The following is a 16,604-nucleotide window of genomic DNA, read 5'->3' as shown; positions in this document are numbered from 1 at the left end:
GTGGAGCCTGCTTGGGATTCTCTCTTCCTCTGTCTCTCTCTCTCTCAAAAATAAATAAATAAACATTAAAAAAAATCCTGGGGCACCTGGCTGGCTCAGTCAGTAGAGCATGTGCCTTGTGGGGTGTGAGTTCAAGCCCCACCTTGGGGGTAGAGTTTACTTAAAAAAAAAAAAAAAATACTATCCAAACAACTAAAACTAATGTTGCCCAGACCCTTGGCTGGCTCAGTTGGAGGAACATATGACTCTTGATCTTGGGGTCCTGAGTTTGAGACCCAGGTGGGGTGTAGAGATTACTTAAATAAACAAAACTTAAAAAAAATAAAATAAAACTAACGTTGTCAATCCAAGGTTTGAAACTCATACAAATTGGCTGTACCTACAAGACCAATAAAATCTAAGTGTGTGGGGGGCAGGGGAGGCTGGCATCGGTGTTTCATCCATGCTCCTCCACTCTCCCACAAATTGCTACTGAGAACTTCTCTTTAGCCCATTAGTAATTAAAATTCGAGGTCAGTACCAATCAGGAAATAGAGTAGCAGTGCTCTCTACAGTAAATTTATTTGTTCGTTTTGAGATAAGTATCCTGTTGAGGCCACCCCTTCCCCATCAGTTTCTCTTTCTAGATTCAATTAAAAACTACAACTCCCAGAAGTCCCCTGGGAAGGAATAGGGAGGTTGGGGGAGATGAAACGTGATCTTAGCCCCACTCACCCTGCCTTAACATTCTCCTGGAAAAGCACCTGGAAGCTCAAGAAACCTCTCTGTGCTGGTCTTGAAGGAATCGCTTGAAGGCGTGCTCTTGTCAACAGGAGCAGGCAGATGGCAGTGCTGTGAAACTTCAAGCATGACAGGCAACTCAACTCCGGATCCCCACAAGAATGAGGACCTCTGCAACCACACGCAAGTGGGCGGTGCCAATGTCGTACCAGCCTTAAGGCGCAGGGGTCAGAGTCTCCTTCCACGATGGCATCTGAAGGAAGTTCAAAAGCAAAGGATCACATATGAACTGTTATTGCCCATAAAGGAAATAACTGTTACACATAAGAGTTCTGGCTCCCTCCTCACCAGTTATACAAGATTCATTAAATGTAATTGACATTCACTATGTCAAAAACAGGCAGCTAGAGCTATTGTCTTAAAAGAAATACATCTAAAATGGTGCAGTCACTTTGGAAAATAGCGGAAGGTATTCAAGGGTTTAAACATAGGGTTATCCTAAGATCCAGCAATTCCACTCCCAAGTGTATTACTGAGAGAATTAAAAATGTATGTCCGTGCTAAACCTTGTACACAAATGTTCATGGCAGCATTATTCGTGATAGCCAAAAAGGGGAAATAGTCCAAAGAGCTGATCAGTTGAGAATGGATAAACAAAATGCGTTATATCCATACAAAGGAATATTGTTCAGTTGTAAAAAGGAATTAAATACTGATACGTGCTACAACACGAATGAACCTTGAAAACATTATGCTCAGTGAAAGAAACCAGACACAAAAGGCCACATATTGTATGATTCTATTTATATGAAAAGTGCGCATTAGGTAAATCCAGAAAGATGGAAAGTAGATTAGTGGTTGCTGCAGGATAAGGGAGAGGAGAATGAAAGTGACTGCTAACAAGTGTAGGGTTTCCTTTTGGGTGAGGAAAATGTTCTAGAATTAGATAGCGGTGACGGTTGTATGACTAGGAAAATATACTAAAAACCACTAAATTATATACTTTACATAGGTGAAGTTTATGGCATTGTAAATTATACCCCAGTAAAACTGCTGTAGGGGTGCCTCAGTGGCTCAGTCAGTTAAGCATCATCCTACTCTTGATTTTGGCTCAGGTCACCATCTCGAGGTTTGAGGTTCGTAAGCTCAAGTCTCACAACAGGGTCTGTGCTGAAAACACAGCCCCACAGTGCTCTGGCAGTGAGTGCACTCTCTAAATAAACAAACAAACAAACAAACAAACTTAAAAAAAAAAAAACTGCTATAAAGAAAGAAATGGTCCCCAAATGTTACTGAAACAGTTTTGGATAAGTATAGCTGGGTGGCAATTTTTATTTCTACTTTTCTAGGTTGTTTTTTCCAAAATGTCCCCCCCTCTAATGGGTAGTGATTACTTTACCAAGTGAAGATATGGAATCGGACAGATCTTGCTGGATTCAAATCCAAGTTCCTTCTGAATTAACTGGATAATCTTGGGTAAACTACTTAATTATTCTACACTTCCGGCTCTTCATGAGAAATTGGGGTGATATATTGCTTACCACAGGGGAGTTGGGTGAATTTAATAAGAGAATGCTGTAAAGTGCTTAAATCAGAGCATGGCATATTAGTAAGTGCGTAAGAAATATCAGCTGCCTTTTTTTTTTAAGCTTTTTTATTTTTTCAAGTCATCTCTATGCCCAATGTGGGGCTTGAATTTACCACCCAGAGATCAAGAGTTACATACACACAGAACCTGGTGGCTCAGTCAGAAGAGCATGTGATTCTTGATCTCAGGGTTGTGAGCTGGAGCCCCATGTTGGGTGCAAAGATTAGTAAAAATAAATAAATAAACTTTACAAAAAAATAAAATAAAGTTTAGTGTCTTGAATATCTTCTAAAAAAAAAAAAGTTACATGCTCTACCAACTCAGCCAGCCAGGCTCTGCCTGCCATTTCCATTATTAAGAATAAAAGACAATAAAATAATACTAAGTTTTACAGATAGTGCTTATATAGCACTACTGTAGATGTTTTACGTATTTTAATGTATTTAGTCCTCACAACTCCCTCGTAAGGTAGGACACTCTTATGCCCATTTTATAGATGAGTATTAAGTGTGACATTTACCAGTGACATGCAGTCTGCACATTTTGTAGTAATTTAGGAACACATAAAGAACATAGAAAGCTGAGGCAATCAGGGGGGACTTCATGAAGCAAGTGGCCATGGAAGGAAAGATGGGCCCTGGTTAATCCTACATGGCTGGGAAAGGGTAGTGAGGGCCTTGCATGTAGAATGGAAGTTTCCAAACAAAGGGGTGGAAAATAACATTTGTACGATGTGGTGATGAGTACAGATTTTGTGTTATATTATTTTCTGTACCTTTGTGCACCTTAGAAATAATTAACAAAAATTAAAATATTTAATTACTGTGTTCTGAAGAAAGAACACATTTTCTTTCTCTAAGTCTTTGATATACGTATATATATTTACCTATATATTTACATTTACATATATATAAGTAAATGATAGTTTTCTTTATTCTTTCTAAAATAAACCTTGGTTTTTAAATTCTATTTGCCTGTTAAACTACTATGCCTTGGAATTTTTTTTTCATATGGATCTCTCTTACTCCTTATTACAACTGCATATTCCACACTAAGAATGTTCCATAACTTATTTTTCCCTTCCTCACAGATCCCAAGTTTCTGTTACAAGCATTATTTGTAAACACTGTACCAACCGTAAAAGCCTTTCCCATGCACTGTCTGAGGTAGATATCAGGAAGCGGAAATGCCATAAATCCCATATTCAAAAAGTGAATCAAGGGGTGAATGGAAAATCTCTGTACTTCCCTGTCAATTGTGTTGTAAACCTAAAACTGCTATTTAAGAAAGAAATAGTCTTAAAAGAAAAAAGTCAGAGACGGGCACGCTGGCGAACCGGGAATCCAGGCAGTTTCTCACCTGCTCCGGGCCGGAGCGTGGGGTCCCATCAGCCCGCCCGCTGGCGGGCCCAGGAGGCACCTGGTGGAGCCTCCTAGCCCCCGGATTAGGTGCAAAAGCACGGTGACCTACTACCCTAGGGACACGCTCTCCGCCCCGCCTCGAGGCCCTTCATTGAAAAAAAAAAAAAAAAAGAAAGAAACCTTGGCGATCACGTGAAACCGGCATGCCGGCCTCATGACGTCACGAAGCGCGGACCAATGGGAGCTTCTGTTTATGTCGGGGGTCATCAGAATATCAGAGCCCCCGCGCGCAGCCTCACCCCGCCGCTGCCGCGCCGCTCTCCGGCTCTGGTCGAGAGCGCCCAGCTGGAGCGGGAGGCGGCGCGGCTGCAGCGCCGCGGGGAAGGCCGCGCCGGTTGCCTTCTGCAGCCGCGTCTCCGCTAGCTGGCCCTGCGCCGTCCCTGGGGCACTGTGCAGCTTTAGTCCGGGACTGAAGCTGCCGGCCTTCGCGGGTGCCTGGATCCGCGTCCCGCCTCAGCGCCCGGAGGACATGCGGAAGAGAGAATGAGCCAGAGGGACACGCTGGTGCATCTGTTTGCCGGGGGGTACGGTCCACACTGGGCGTGCGGGCTGGGGCTGAGGGTGCTGGGCTGAAGGCCGTGGCCTGACACGCGGGCGACACGGGTGAGGGGGCTCCAACCCGCGGGGCCGAGAGGGTGAGACCCGGGCGGGGAGGGGTGAGGGGGCTTGAGCCGGGGGTGCTAAGGAGGCCGAGGTCGGACGGGGAGGGTTGGGGGCTGAAGCCGGGGCGGGGCGTGAGGCCTTAGGCCCGCGGAGCCGGGGCGAGGCTGGAGCGCGAGCCCGAGGAGCGGCGGGCGGGGCTGGGGGACTACGCGGGCCAGGGCCACGCGTCGCGGCCTATCCAGTGTCCGAGATGCGGGGCCGCGGAGAGGAACGTGGCTGCAGGCCTCACGGACGTTCCTAGGCCTGGGGGTACTGGGCGGAGGTGCCGAGGCCGAGGACAAAATGGGCGCCGGGGCCGCCTCCTCCCTCCCCCCGTGCCGCGCGTGCCGCGAGGCCTCCTCACGTCGCTCACGCAGCACCTCGGACCTCGGGTAGCTGTTTTCCCGGCCCACTCCGCGGGGGTGGGTCTTTGGGGGGCTTCCGGCACCCGCGGGGAGGCTTTGGTGTTCGCTCGCCCGCTGGAGCTGTAGGTTTCTCGCTCTCGGAAAATTTTCTGCCCGGGTTTCTCCAGGTTGCGAGATGCGGTGCAAAGCGTCAGTGCCTTTGGGGTCAGATTCTTTTTGTGAAAACCAACCCTCTTGCGCACCCGCTGCTTTTCGTCTGCTGAAAGGAGAAAGTCGGGGGTAGGGAGAGGTCAGATGCTTTGGCCATAGTTACTGTGTGTACAAGATTAGGACTCAGCCTAAAGTCTCAGTTCCCTGATTGCCAGCCTACATGCTACAGATACTTTGTTGAGCCAGTTTAGTCTCTTTTTTAGGTTTATTCCTTCCAAGTTATTTGGGGAATGCTAGAATTTTTTAAGTTTAAGAGTTACTTGTCTGTGGGATCATGTTACTCCAAAAACGGCTTTGGTGAATTATGCTGAGGCTCTTTTCTGTCTATATGACTGTATAAAGTCTCATCCCCTTAAAGCGTACAGTTTGTTTTAAAATCGACCACTTTAAGACTTTATTGCCAATGATGGCAGTACTTTTCTTTGGTGGGCGTATTCACTCAACAAACTCACTGTGCACCAGCCATGGGCCAGTCACTGTTGTGGCATAAAAAAGTGTTTTTCTTGTGATCTGTGAGGCCAAGCTTAGGCGATGTATTTTCCACATTTCTGAGACTTTTACCAATGATCCATCTTTCTGATACGTTAACTAAATCTTAGCAAATTAAATCATTTTTTTAAAAAACCATTAATCATGTAGGTAGGTGTTCTTGTAAAGGTATCTTGTTATGCAAACAATTGGGCTTCCTTGCATAATTCTATCACAGGTAATACCTGAAAGTTAGGAGACTGCGCTGCTATTTTGAGTGAAAAATGGACAAAACCTTTTTCCCATTATGTTATTTTAATAATGTCCATTATTTTAATTGCTTCATTTGTAAGGTGAGAGAGGTGTACTATATGATCTCTAAGGCCCTTCCTAGGTCCTAACATTTCTACTACTCTACGTTCAAGATTCCTGTATTAAGTTTTGTTAAAAGTGGGGCACGGTAACTTGAAGTGTTAGCTTGATTGCACTGACTTCCCTATTTGGATTAAGATCATCGGTCATTTTTTTGTTATGAATACATGTAAAGGCCCTCCTTGTTAGATTTTTCCCTAAAAGCAGAAATGGAGAGTGTTTGCAGCATCTAAACAATAGATTTAGGAGCCTCTCCTCCACAAAGAACCTAGCATTTGCAGGTTATTTGGAGCATTAAAAGGTACTGGGATGTAGGGCCTGATACAACATAGGTGATCAGCCTTGTAAATTCCCTTCCTTTGTATCTCTTGACTTTACATTTATATGTGGTTGCATAATTTGCTGCCATAAAATCTGGTTTATCTTTTTTTTTTCCCCTTGGTGTATCGTTTTCAGAGAAACATTAGAACTAGGAAGGATGGTAAAGATCATCTGGCTCATCCCCTTAAAAATGTGGAAAAATACTGAGGTGTATTGATTTACCCAAGGTCAAACAGCTTTCCATTCATGTAAAATGAGAGCTAAATAATGTCTAACAGATCCTTCTATCTCTCTGTTATATGAAGTCAATTTTATAGAATATTCTGGAAGTCTGTATGTTAAGCATTGTGGAAGTACACATTGGGTTGTGCCAGTAACGTTCTCAATTGGAGATGTTGAATTTTTTTATATATGAAAGTTGCTTACTTAGGCAATTGTTTTCAGGACATTCTTCATAGAAAACTAGATTTCATTATTTTTATCCTGATAGAATTACATTAATTAGGAATTAGGAAAGTTTTTGTTTTTTGTTTTTTGGGTTTTTTTACTTTAATAGTAATAAGCTGAAGAAAAGGAGAGAGATCTTTTTATGAGCTTTACACACAGGGATCATTTAGGTTAAGTTCTAAAAACTCAACATATTTTAACAACTAAATAACCTTTCATAGTGGCATTTAATCTTAGGCAAAAATTGAGTATATGGCCTTTGCATCATTTCCCTGATAATTATAATTATGTTCAAGTATGTGTTTATTAGGATTTCAGAGAGATTTCAAATAGCCTAGTAGCTATGTTATTAAATCAGAAACATTTGCAACAGACCAGTGCTGAACCTTGGGTCTGGACCGGTGCTGGACCTGGTTTATCTTTAGGACACCCTTTGGTCCTATTTTGTATTTGCCAGAGTTAATCTTCAGAATTTATAAGGTCATTGGTTAGGTCAGGGAAGTTACAGAAGCAACTCGTGTTAACCTTAAAAAAGGATGTAGATAAGATTTATTTAAGCTGTACTTCTTAATTTTTTTTAATGTATATTTATTTTTGAGAGACAGATAGATAGACATGAGCAGGGGAGGGTCAGAGAGAGAGGAAGACACAGCCTGAAGCCGGCTCCAGGCTCTGAGCTGTCAGCACAGAGCCAGATGTGGGGCTCAAACTCATGAACGGTGAGATCATGACCTGAGCCCAAGTTGGATGCTTAACTGACTGAGCCACCCAGGAGCCCCTGAGCTGTACTTTTAATAACACTATATGTATGTGAAGATACAAGCAGTATGATATATATTTTTAAATTCTTTAATAAAACTATTTATTGTCTGTTATTATGTCAGCTACGCGTGTGCACCAAGAGGCACTTTGCTTTTTTATTTTGTTCTTTGAGAGAGATTGTCTCAAATAGAAGGAATAAATCTTGGAAACTGTCCTTTCTAGATTTTTTTGATGTTATAGAATAATGAACTTGTATGCTGTTCAGCTGTCAAACTTGGCTGTTCTTTGCTTGCTAATCAAAGCACTTAAAGCCAGTGAGCAAGCGGCTTTGAATTGTAACTTTGTCTTTTAACAGTAAAGCATCCAATTTAGTACTTTATTACTAGTAGTAGCAAATCACATTGGTGATACCTTGCAACTGATCTTAACTCATAGGTCACATCACTGGATCAGAGGGACTCAGGACCAGTTAGAAGGCAAAAAGAAAGTGAAAGCCTGCTTTAAGGCACTTGAAGTGGGAATGGTCAGGGGAAGTGTGAGAGGAAGTTTGGAATGCAGAACCAGAGAGACTTGAAGATAGCTGGATGTCAGAAAGCCTCTGTATGCCTTACACACTCTTCCAACTGATGATTGTTAGCCTTTAATATCTCATACAGAGGAGCTTCTTCACATGGTCTTTTTTTTTTAATTGTGTATATTTAAGGTATACACCACAACATGATGATTTGATGTAAGTATACGTAGTGAAATGATAACATCACATCTGATGCAGTTGCCATTTTTTGTATGTGAGACCATCTGAAATCTCTTAGCAAATTTCCAATATTCAGTACAGTAGTATTTTAATCATTATGTTGTACATTAGAACTTTAGACTTACTCATCCTACATAACTGCAATTTTGTACTGTTTGACTAATACCTTCCTATTTCTCACACCTCTTGCCTTTGTTAACTACCCTTCTATGGTTTTTGACTTCTATGTTGTTTGACTTTTTTTAGATTTTACATATAAATGAGATCATGCAGTTTTTTTCTTTCTGTGCTGGCTTATTTCCCTAGTATAATGCCTTCCACGTTCATCCATGTTGCAAACGGCAAGATCTTATGCATGGCCTTCTTGATCTTGGAGTCATCGCAGCCTCACTACATTATACATTTCTATTTTGCAAGTTTTTTTCTTTATTTAGTTTTTAAATGTTTATTTTGAGAGAGAGTGCACACACATGAGCAGGAGAGAGGGACAGAGAAGAGATAATCCTAAAGAGGCTTTGCACTGTCCCTGCAGAGCCCCATGTGGGGCTGCAGGGCTTGAACTCAGGAACTGTGAGATCAGGACCTGAGTCAAAATCGAGAGTCGGATGCTTACTGAGACACCCAGGAGACCCTATCTTGCTAAAATTTTAAAGCATTATATTGGCTGTACAAATTAATGTTCATGAGGAGTTTGCTCATTATAAATGGTAAAAAATACGTAAATCAGTATTCATTGCTAAGAAACTTTCTTTTTGGGAGACTAGAATACACCAATTTTTTTTTTTTAACGTTTTTATTTATTTTTGAGACAGAGAGAGACAGAGCATGAATGGGGGAGGGGCAGAGAGAGAGGGAGACACAGAATCGGAAGCAGGCTCCAGGCTCTGAGCCAATCAGCCCAGAGCCCGACACGGGGCTCAAACTCACAGACTGAGATAGTGACCTGAGCCGAAGTCGGACGCTTAACCGACTGAGCCACCCAGGCGCCCCTAGAATAAACCAATTTTAATATAGAATATTTTATTTTTAATATTTTTATATAGAATATTTTAAATATTTTAAAAATAATTTCTAGTCTTTTCCATTAATTGTTTTATAACTTGGTTGACATAATAAAATGTGCTATCCAAATCTTACAAATTGATAAATGAGACAGTATATATTTAATATATTTTAGTTGTACTCACACATTTAAGTTGTGAAGCTGAATATGCATGTATTGTCCCTGCCTTCCAGCTATTAAGTTAGCATGCTGCTTTAATCTTGCAGTAAATTGACCAGTGCATAAAAAATACCTCTACCCCCAAGCACTTAAGATGTGTAATAATAACAATACCGAAGAACAGATTCTTCTCCTTATATCCTTCCTGGTTAAATTGCATCTAACTTAATATAGAACAGCATGCTTCAAATTTATAGCAACCCATTAGTGGATTATGAAATCAATTTGGTTTATAACCAACATTTTTAAAAAAAGATAAAAATTCTGCAAAATGTGCATGGGGATATACTGCATCTTGATGTAAAATACTCCTTCTGGATTTAAGTTAGAGATTTGAAAGGAAAAGAGCTGAACTAAGAATCAGGAGATTTGGTTTGTTCTTTAATTGACTGTGAACGTAGAGCAACTAATTTTCCCTTGGAGGATTTTTGTTTCCTCATCTGCAGAATAAGGAAGTTGGGCCAAATACACTGTCTCCTACCTGTTAAATCCTGAGTTATCAAATGCTACAATGTTCATTCACTCATTCAGCATGAGTGCTTGCTATGTCACAGGCCTTAACAGAGATGTTGGGGTTATTAGTATTGGATATAAATTGCTGATTTCCTGATGCTTACATTGTAGCATCAGGGAGCACAGCAGAAGATAAAGTAAATAAAATATGTTAAGTGACAATATGGGCTGTAGAAAAGAGTAGTGCAGGGAAGGTGGATAAAGAGTCAGTGTAGGGGTTTGAGAGAGCGAGAGTGCAAGCAGGGGAGGAGCAGAGAGAGAGAGAGGGAGAAAGAATCCCAGGCAGGTTCTGCACTGGCCACAGAGAGCCCAGTGTAGGGCCCAAACTCATGAACCGAACCGTGAGATTATGACCTGAGCTGAAGTTTGATGCTCAACCGGCTGAGCCACCCAGGCACCCCCATTGTAGGGGATTTTTTATATGGTGATCAGACAGGACATCACTGAGAAGTGACAACCAAGCAAAGATGAGGTGAGGTAGTAACCCATTCTCATATTTGAGGCAAAAATGTGAAGATGAAACAGCAAGAACAGAGATCCTGAGGCAAGAGCATGGTTCATGTAGTAAACTCTAATTAGAGTTAGAGCAGAAGCCAGTGGCTTGGACCAGGATGGACATGACGAGAAGTGGTCAAGATTCCTGATTTATTTATTTATTAAAAAAAAATGTTTTAATGTTTTTATTATTTATTTTTGAGAGCGTGAGAGAGAGCATGAGCAGGGGAGGGGCACAGAGAAAGGGGAGACACAGAATCTGAAGCAGCTCCAGGCTCTGAGCTGTCAGCACAGAGCCTGATGTGGGGCTTGAACTCAACCACCAGCTGTGAGATGTGACCTGAGCCGAAGTCGGCCACCTAACTGAGCCACCCAGCTGCCCCAAGATTCCAGATTTATTTTAGGGTACTGAGTCCAAGACACTTGCATACCATACACATCATTTTTTCATGGGGTCCAGTGAGTGGGTCCCAGACACTTCAACCATATGCTCCAGTTAAAAACCCCTGCTGTTCCAAAAAAACAAATACTGCTAGAGTTTTGATTAAAATTATTTTAAAAATAAATGTATGCATATCGTGTTTTTTTAAGCTCCTTTAAGATTTTTATTAATCAGCATTCCCCATCTCCCCTCTCTCCACATTTCCTTCCTAGTGGGAACCTAGTATATGTCTTAGCTATGTGGAATTTTCTTCATACTTTCTGTTCTGGTAGATGAGGATTTAGTTATACCATTCTCTAATTCCCCTATCTTTCTATTCTCAGTAGATAGTTACATCACAGTTTTTTGGTTAAATCAATGGGCAGTGTTTACCTTATTGTGACACTATAAATATTGGTGATAGTAGGGCTCAGTTATTGACCTTTTCTTTCTTGAATAACTTCATTTTTCCTCCCTTGGAGTTAATAATCGCTGCACATTTAAAAATGCTTAGTGGGGCACCTGGGTGGGGTTAAATGTCCTATTTCGGCTCAGGTCATGATCTTATGGTTTGTGGGTTTGAACTTTGCATCGGGCTGTGTGCTGATAGTTCAGAGCCTGGAGCCTGCGTTGTGTTCTGTGTCTCCCTCCCTCTCCGCCTCATCCCCGCTTGTGTTCTGACTCTCTCTCTCAAAAATGAATAAATGGTAAAAAATTTTTTTAACAAAAAAATTAAAATGCTTAGTAATATGGGTACTTGAATATTTAGTTTTATATCATCAAATATATTCATCTGTCAGTCTTTTTTTCCTGAAGTTCTTCATCCCTCTGAACTTTGTTTCCCAAATCCTTTCTGGACAGGTTATTTTCTAATCCTGACATTTCTTGGGATTCCTTTCTCCCTCTCCTGTGTTATTCATTCTGTTCCTAAATTCAGTTCCCCAGCCCCCATTTTATTGAGATATAATTTGACGTAGAACCTTGTATTGTTTTTAGGTATATTCCCTCCTCTTTTTTAGATTAAGCCCTTAACTCGCAGAACACATTCTTCAGTAGCTATGTAAGAAAAGGTACAAGGTAGGAAAATTCTTAAATATTTCTTTGTATGCGAGTGTATTTATTCTTTCTGCTTGACAGGTTTGGTACAGAATTCTAGAATAAGTAATCTGCAGTTGTTTGGAATTCTATTCTTTTTTTTTTTTTTTTTAATGTTACCTTTTATTCTTCGTGGAAGTTGATAATATCTTTGTTCCCAGCATTTTATTTTATTTTTTAAAGTTTATTTATTTATCTTATTTTGAGAGACTTAGCAAGCAGGGGAGGGGCAGAGAGAGAGAGCATCTCAAGCAGGGTCCAAGCTGTCAGCACGGAGCCCAACGCAGACCTTGAACTCAGATCGTGAGGTCTTGACCTGAGCTGAAGTCTGACGCTTAACCAACTGAGCCACCCAGGCACCCCTTTGTTCCCAATATTTTAAAAGATTGTAGTAGTGCAACTTGGTGTGAGGTTTTTAAATATCTATTGATTCTACCTGTGAAACCTGACCAGAGATTCTTTTAAGCTTTTTTTTTTTAAGTTTATTTATTTATTTTGAGAGAGAGAGACTATGAGCAGGGAAGGGGCAATGAGAGAGGGAAAGAGAGAATCTCAAACAGGATCCACACTGTCATCGTGAGTTCAACCTGGGGCTCCAGCCCGTGAACCTAGCAATCATGACCGGAGCCAAAACCAAGAGTTGGTTGCTTAACTGACTGAGCCACCCAGGCACCCTGACCTCAGAGATTCCTAAATTCATGTTCTTTAGAGATTTAAGCTTCTGCCTGGGAGCATAGTTTTACTGGTAACATGGTGGTGAGTGGGAGGGGTAGATCCCACTACGGTATCCCAACTTCACTATATAGCCTATCAGCCAGCCCTTCTATTTTCAGTTCTTTGCCTTACTTCCATCTTGAATACTTCATGCCCTTAATCTTTAGGCCTCTGAGATTCTGCAGGGTAAAACTGCTGCTTTCCTTTGGTATTTCCTTCTTTAAGCCTTTCTTCCTCTTTGTTAAGTCAGTTACCCCTTCTTACTTGCTTCATTGCTTGAAATCTTAGGTCTTGTTCATTTCTCCCCTGGTTCTCTGTCTTTGTGGCATATTTCTTTAGACAGTTGAGGTTTTTGACGTGGAGAAGAAATAGTCTCTAGTTAATCCCTGTTGTCATAAGTAGAGATTTTGTTTTTTTTAGTTTTTTTTAATGTTTATTTATTTTTGAAAGAGAGAGAGAGACAGAGTGTGAGTGGGGGTGGGGCGGTGGGGGGGGGGGGGAGACACAGAATCAGAAGCTCCGAGTGATCACAGAGCCCAATGCTGGGCTTGAACTCGTGAACGGCGAGATCATGACCTGAGCTAAAGCCAAACGCCAAACCTAATGAGCCACCCAGGCGCCCCTCGTAAGTAGAGATTTTAAGTGTATATTGACTCCAAGAGTTTTTTTCTGCATCGATTTTAATGATTTCAGCTTGGATAATAATTTTAAATGACTTTAAGATAAAAACAGCATGAGAGATACTGGAGTGTCACCCCTGTGCTTGCATACCTGTTGCATTTTGTAACGTAAAACTGCTTCAGGACAACCTGAGTGCTTGTGTGAACACCTACTTACATCACTCCCTAGCTCTGTACAATTTAGATCCTCATTACTTGTTGAATTATGTTTTTAGGAATTACAGTATATATATATCTTGTCTGTGGTCTGACCTTAAAGTATTTGTAATAGTTTCTGTTACAGAATTTTAGGTATTACTATCAGTAATAGATGCTGATAACTTCAGTAGGTAATATTTTTTTAGTATTTTCTATGTGCCATGTCATGAAATACTGTACATGGGTTATATCATATATCATTTTTACAAGAAGACTGTTTTCCCCCAGTAGATTGTTTTTTGTGTGTATAATAGGTTTATTTTCTTGGAATCAGGAGTAGGGTAAGAATCATGGCCTATGTGCTACCTTGGCTTTTTGTTTTTATTTATTTTAATTTTTAAAAAATACTTTATTTTTAAGTAATCTTTACACTCAATGTGGGGCTTGAACCCATAACCTCGAGATCAAGAGTCGCACACTCCACCGACTGAGCCAGCCAGGCACCCCTATATTTATTTATTTTAATTATAGAAGTAATTCATGTTCATTCTGAAACCCAAGAATACATTTTATGTTTTACAGAATATAAAACCAAATATGCATGATTATTAAAATTTGGGGCCTATTTCATTTTTATGTTCAATAAATTTACAAAGTAAATATACTAAGTAGTTAAAAAGAAAAAATCCAGGTAACTTCACGTTAAAAACAGCTATGATCTACTCTAAGTAAACCACTATTGTAGTGTGAATACGGTGTTTTACTGCACAGGTTGTCTTCAGTTCTGCAGCATATACTTCAGCATGTACTGTGATGATTCACATTTCTTGCCACTTAGCCCTCACCAATGAACAGAAACAAACTTGTGGCTTCTGTTTAAGATTTTGCTTCTGGTCTTTTACATAAAGGTGACCTTTGGGGCGCCTGGGTGGCTCAGTTGGTTGAGTGTTCAACTTCAGCTCAGGTCATGACCTCACAGTTTGTGAGTTCGAGCCCCTCGTTGGGCTCTGTGCGGCCGGCTCAGAGCCTGGAGCCTTCTTCGGATTCTGTGTGTCCCTCTCTCTCTGCCCCTCCCCCAGTCATGCTTTGTCTGTCTGTCTCTCTCTCTGTCACTCTGAAAAATAAATAAACATTAAAAAAAATTTTTAAGTTGACCTTTGACCAACATTGATGTGAACTGCACAGGGTCCACTTACAGGCAGATTTTTTTGGGATAACTACAGTACAGTACTGCAAATGTATTTTTCTTATGATTTTCTTAATAACATTTTCTTTAGTTTTATTGTAAGAATACAGTATATAACACATACACAAAGTATGTATTAATCAACTGTTTATGCTAGTGGTAAGTCTTCCAGTCAACAGTAGGCTATTAGTAGTTAAGTTTTGAGGGAGTCAAAAGTTATGTGTGGATTTTTGACTGCATGGGGTGGGGGGGAGGGGTTGGTGCCCCTAACCCCCATGGTATTTTACGAGTCAACTGTAATGAGGTTTTAAGCCTGTTTCATAGCTGTTTAAAAATAATATCTGTTCCTTGTTTATTGAGAATAGAGTCTCCCTTGAGCTAGTTAATTTTGTTTCAAATCTCTTACAGCCCTACTATTTATCTAGTTGATGTGTTAATTTCTGACACTATAATTATGGTTTTGATCTTTTCTTTTTGGGGGTTTAATTTTTTTAATTTCCTATTTAAAGCTATAAGTGGAATTTTTAGGAGACATTAAGTTTATTATGATTAAGATTTTGACATAATGTAATTGTATTCAATTGCAGGTAGTTCATATACTTAACATTTTTTTTTTACTAGTTTTCACATATTCAGTTTTTTCATCAGATTTATCAAGGTATATATAATAAAACTCACCCTTTGTTAATTGCATAATTCAATGAGTTTTAGCAAATGTATAAGGTACTGTAACTACTATAATCAAGCTATAGAACCTTTTTTTATCCTAAGAATTCCTCTGTGCCCTTTGCAGTCGGTTCTTCTCTCCTCCACTACCTCTTGGTAATCACTGATCTCGTTTCTATTCTTCTAGTTTTGCTTTTTCCAAAAAGTTATAAAAAAGAAATGTCAAAAAATAAAAGCCTTTTGTCCCTGACTTTTTAAAGTTAGCATAATGCTTTTGAGATTGATCCATGTTGGTGCTTTTTATTGCAAGATAGTAATAATTCATTATACTGATACGCCATAACTTGTTTATCCGTCTTCAGTTGATAGACATACTGGTTTTTTCCAGTTTGGGGTTATTAAGAGTACAGCTACTGTGGGGCTTCTGGCTGGTCAGTTGGGTAAGCATCTGACTCTTGATTTCCGCTCAGGTCATGATCCCATGGTTCGTGAGATTGAGCCCTACGTTGGGCTGCACACTGACAGTGCAGGGCCAGCCTTTAGTAATTTAGCCATTAATAAATAGATCTACATCTGTTATATGTCTATTGTATCTCATTGTGATTCTAATTTGCATTTCCCTGATAAATGATTTTGAAAAACCTTTGTATGTTTATTTGCATCGATCTGGTGAAGCGTCTTTTCCAGTCTTTTGAGTTGTTTTTATCATTGAGTTATGTTTCTGGATATAAGCACTTTATCAGATACGTGTTTTGCAAATACTTTTGCAAAATATTTGCAAAAGACTGTTGCTTATCTTTTCATTTTTTCAATGTTTATGTACTTAATTTTTGAGAGAGAGCAAGAGCAAGTGGGGGAGGGACAAAGAAAGAGAGGGAAACAGAATCCCAAGCAGGCTCTGCCCTGCCAGCAGAGCCTGACATAGGGCTTAAACTCACAAACCGCAAGTTCACGAACCGTGAGATCATGACCTGAGTCAAAATCAAGAGGCAGATGCTTATTAACTGACTGAGCCACCCAGTCATCCCTTGTCTGTTCATTTTCTTAACAGTTTCTTTAAAAGAGTGGGAATTTTTAATTTTGGTAAAGTCCAGTTTATCAATTTTTTTCTTCTAAAAAATTTTTTTTTAATGTTTATTTTGAGAGAGAGAGACACAGAGCAGGAGTGGGGGAGGGGCAGAGAGAGGGGGAGATACAGAATCCAAAGCATGCTCTAGGCTCTGAGCTGTCAGCACAGCACAGAGCCAGATGCAGGGCTTGAACCCACAAACTATAAGATCATGACCTGAGCCGAAGTCAGCCACTTAACCAACTGAGCCACCCAGGCGCCCCTATCAATTTTTTTCTTTTATGATTTATGCTTTTTTGTTATCTAAAGAAACCTGTGCCTAGCCCAAAGTGAAA

General features: G+C 40.4%; 2 protein-coding genes across 2 annotated transcripts in view; one reads left to right on the top strand and one right to left on the bottom strand.

The window, feature by feature from the left end:
* Positions 1-571: 571 nt before the first annotated feature.
* On the bottom strand, positions 572-4,200 carry LOC144612834 (uncharacterized). The gene is made up of 3 exons (XM_078432577.2): positions 4,190-4,200; positions 3,850-4,117; positions 572-973 (listed from the first exon to the last, which is right to left on the bottom strand). The coding sequence occupies exons 1-3, from the start codon at positions 4,198-4,200 to the stop codon at positions 935-937; spliced, it is 318 nt and encodes a 105-aa protein (XP_078288703.1). The 3' UTR covers positions 572-934.
* Positions 3,974-16,604, top strand: part of SLC25A36 (solute carrier family 25 member 36) — a 39,702-nt gene continuing 27,071 nt past the window's right edge. Inside the window, exon 1 of the mRNA XM_060638796.3 lies at positions 3,974-4,253. Coding sequence (XP_060494779.1) covers positions 4,213-4,253 — 41 coding nt within the window. The 5' untranslated portion in view covers positions 3,974-4,212. The remainder of the gene's footprint in view (positions 4,254-16,604) is intronic.

The sequence above is a fragment of the Panthera onca genome, chromosome C2, assembly GCF_046562875.1.
Source record: "Panthera onca isolate mPanOnc1 chromosome C2, mPanOnc1 haplotype 2, whole genome shotgun sequence".
In the NCBI taxonomy this organism is placed as follows: Eukaryota; Metazoa; Chordata; class Mammalia; order Carnivora; family Felidae; genus Panthera; species Panthera onca.
Note: the sequence above shows the minus strand (reverse complement) of the source record. Positions and strands in the feature narration are given on the sequence as shown.

Excerpts from the sequence above, each read along its gene's own strand:
- LOC144612834 (XM_078432577.2), bottom strand. Across the intron at positions 974-3,849 it reads GGTTTCACGTGATCGCCAAG|ATGCCATCGTGGAAGGAGAC; the intron begins GTTTCTTTCTTT and ends AACTTCCTTCAG.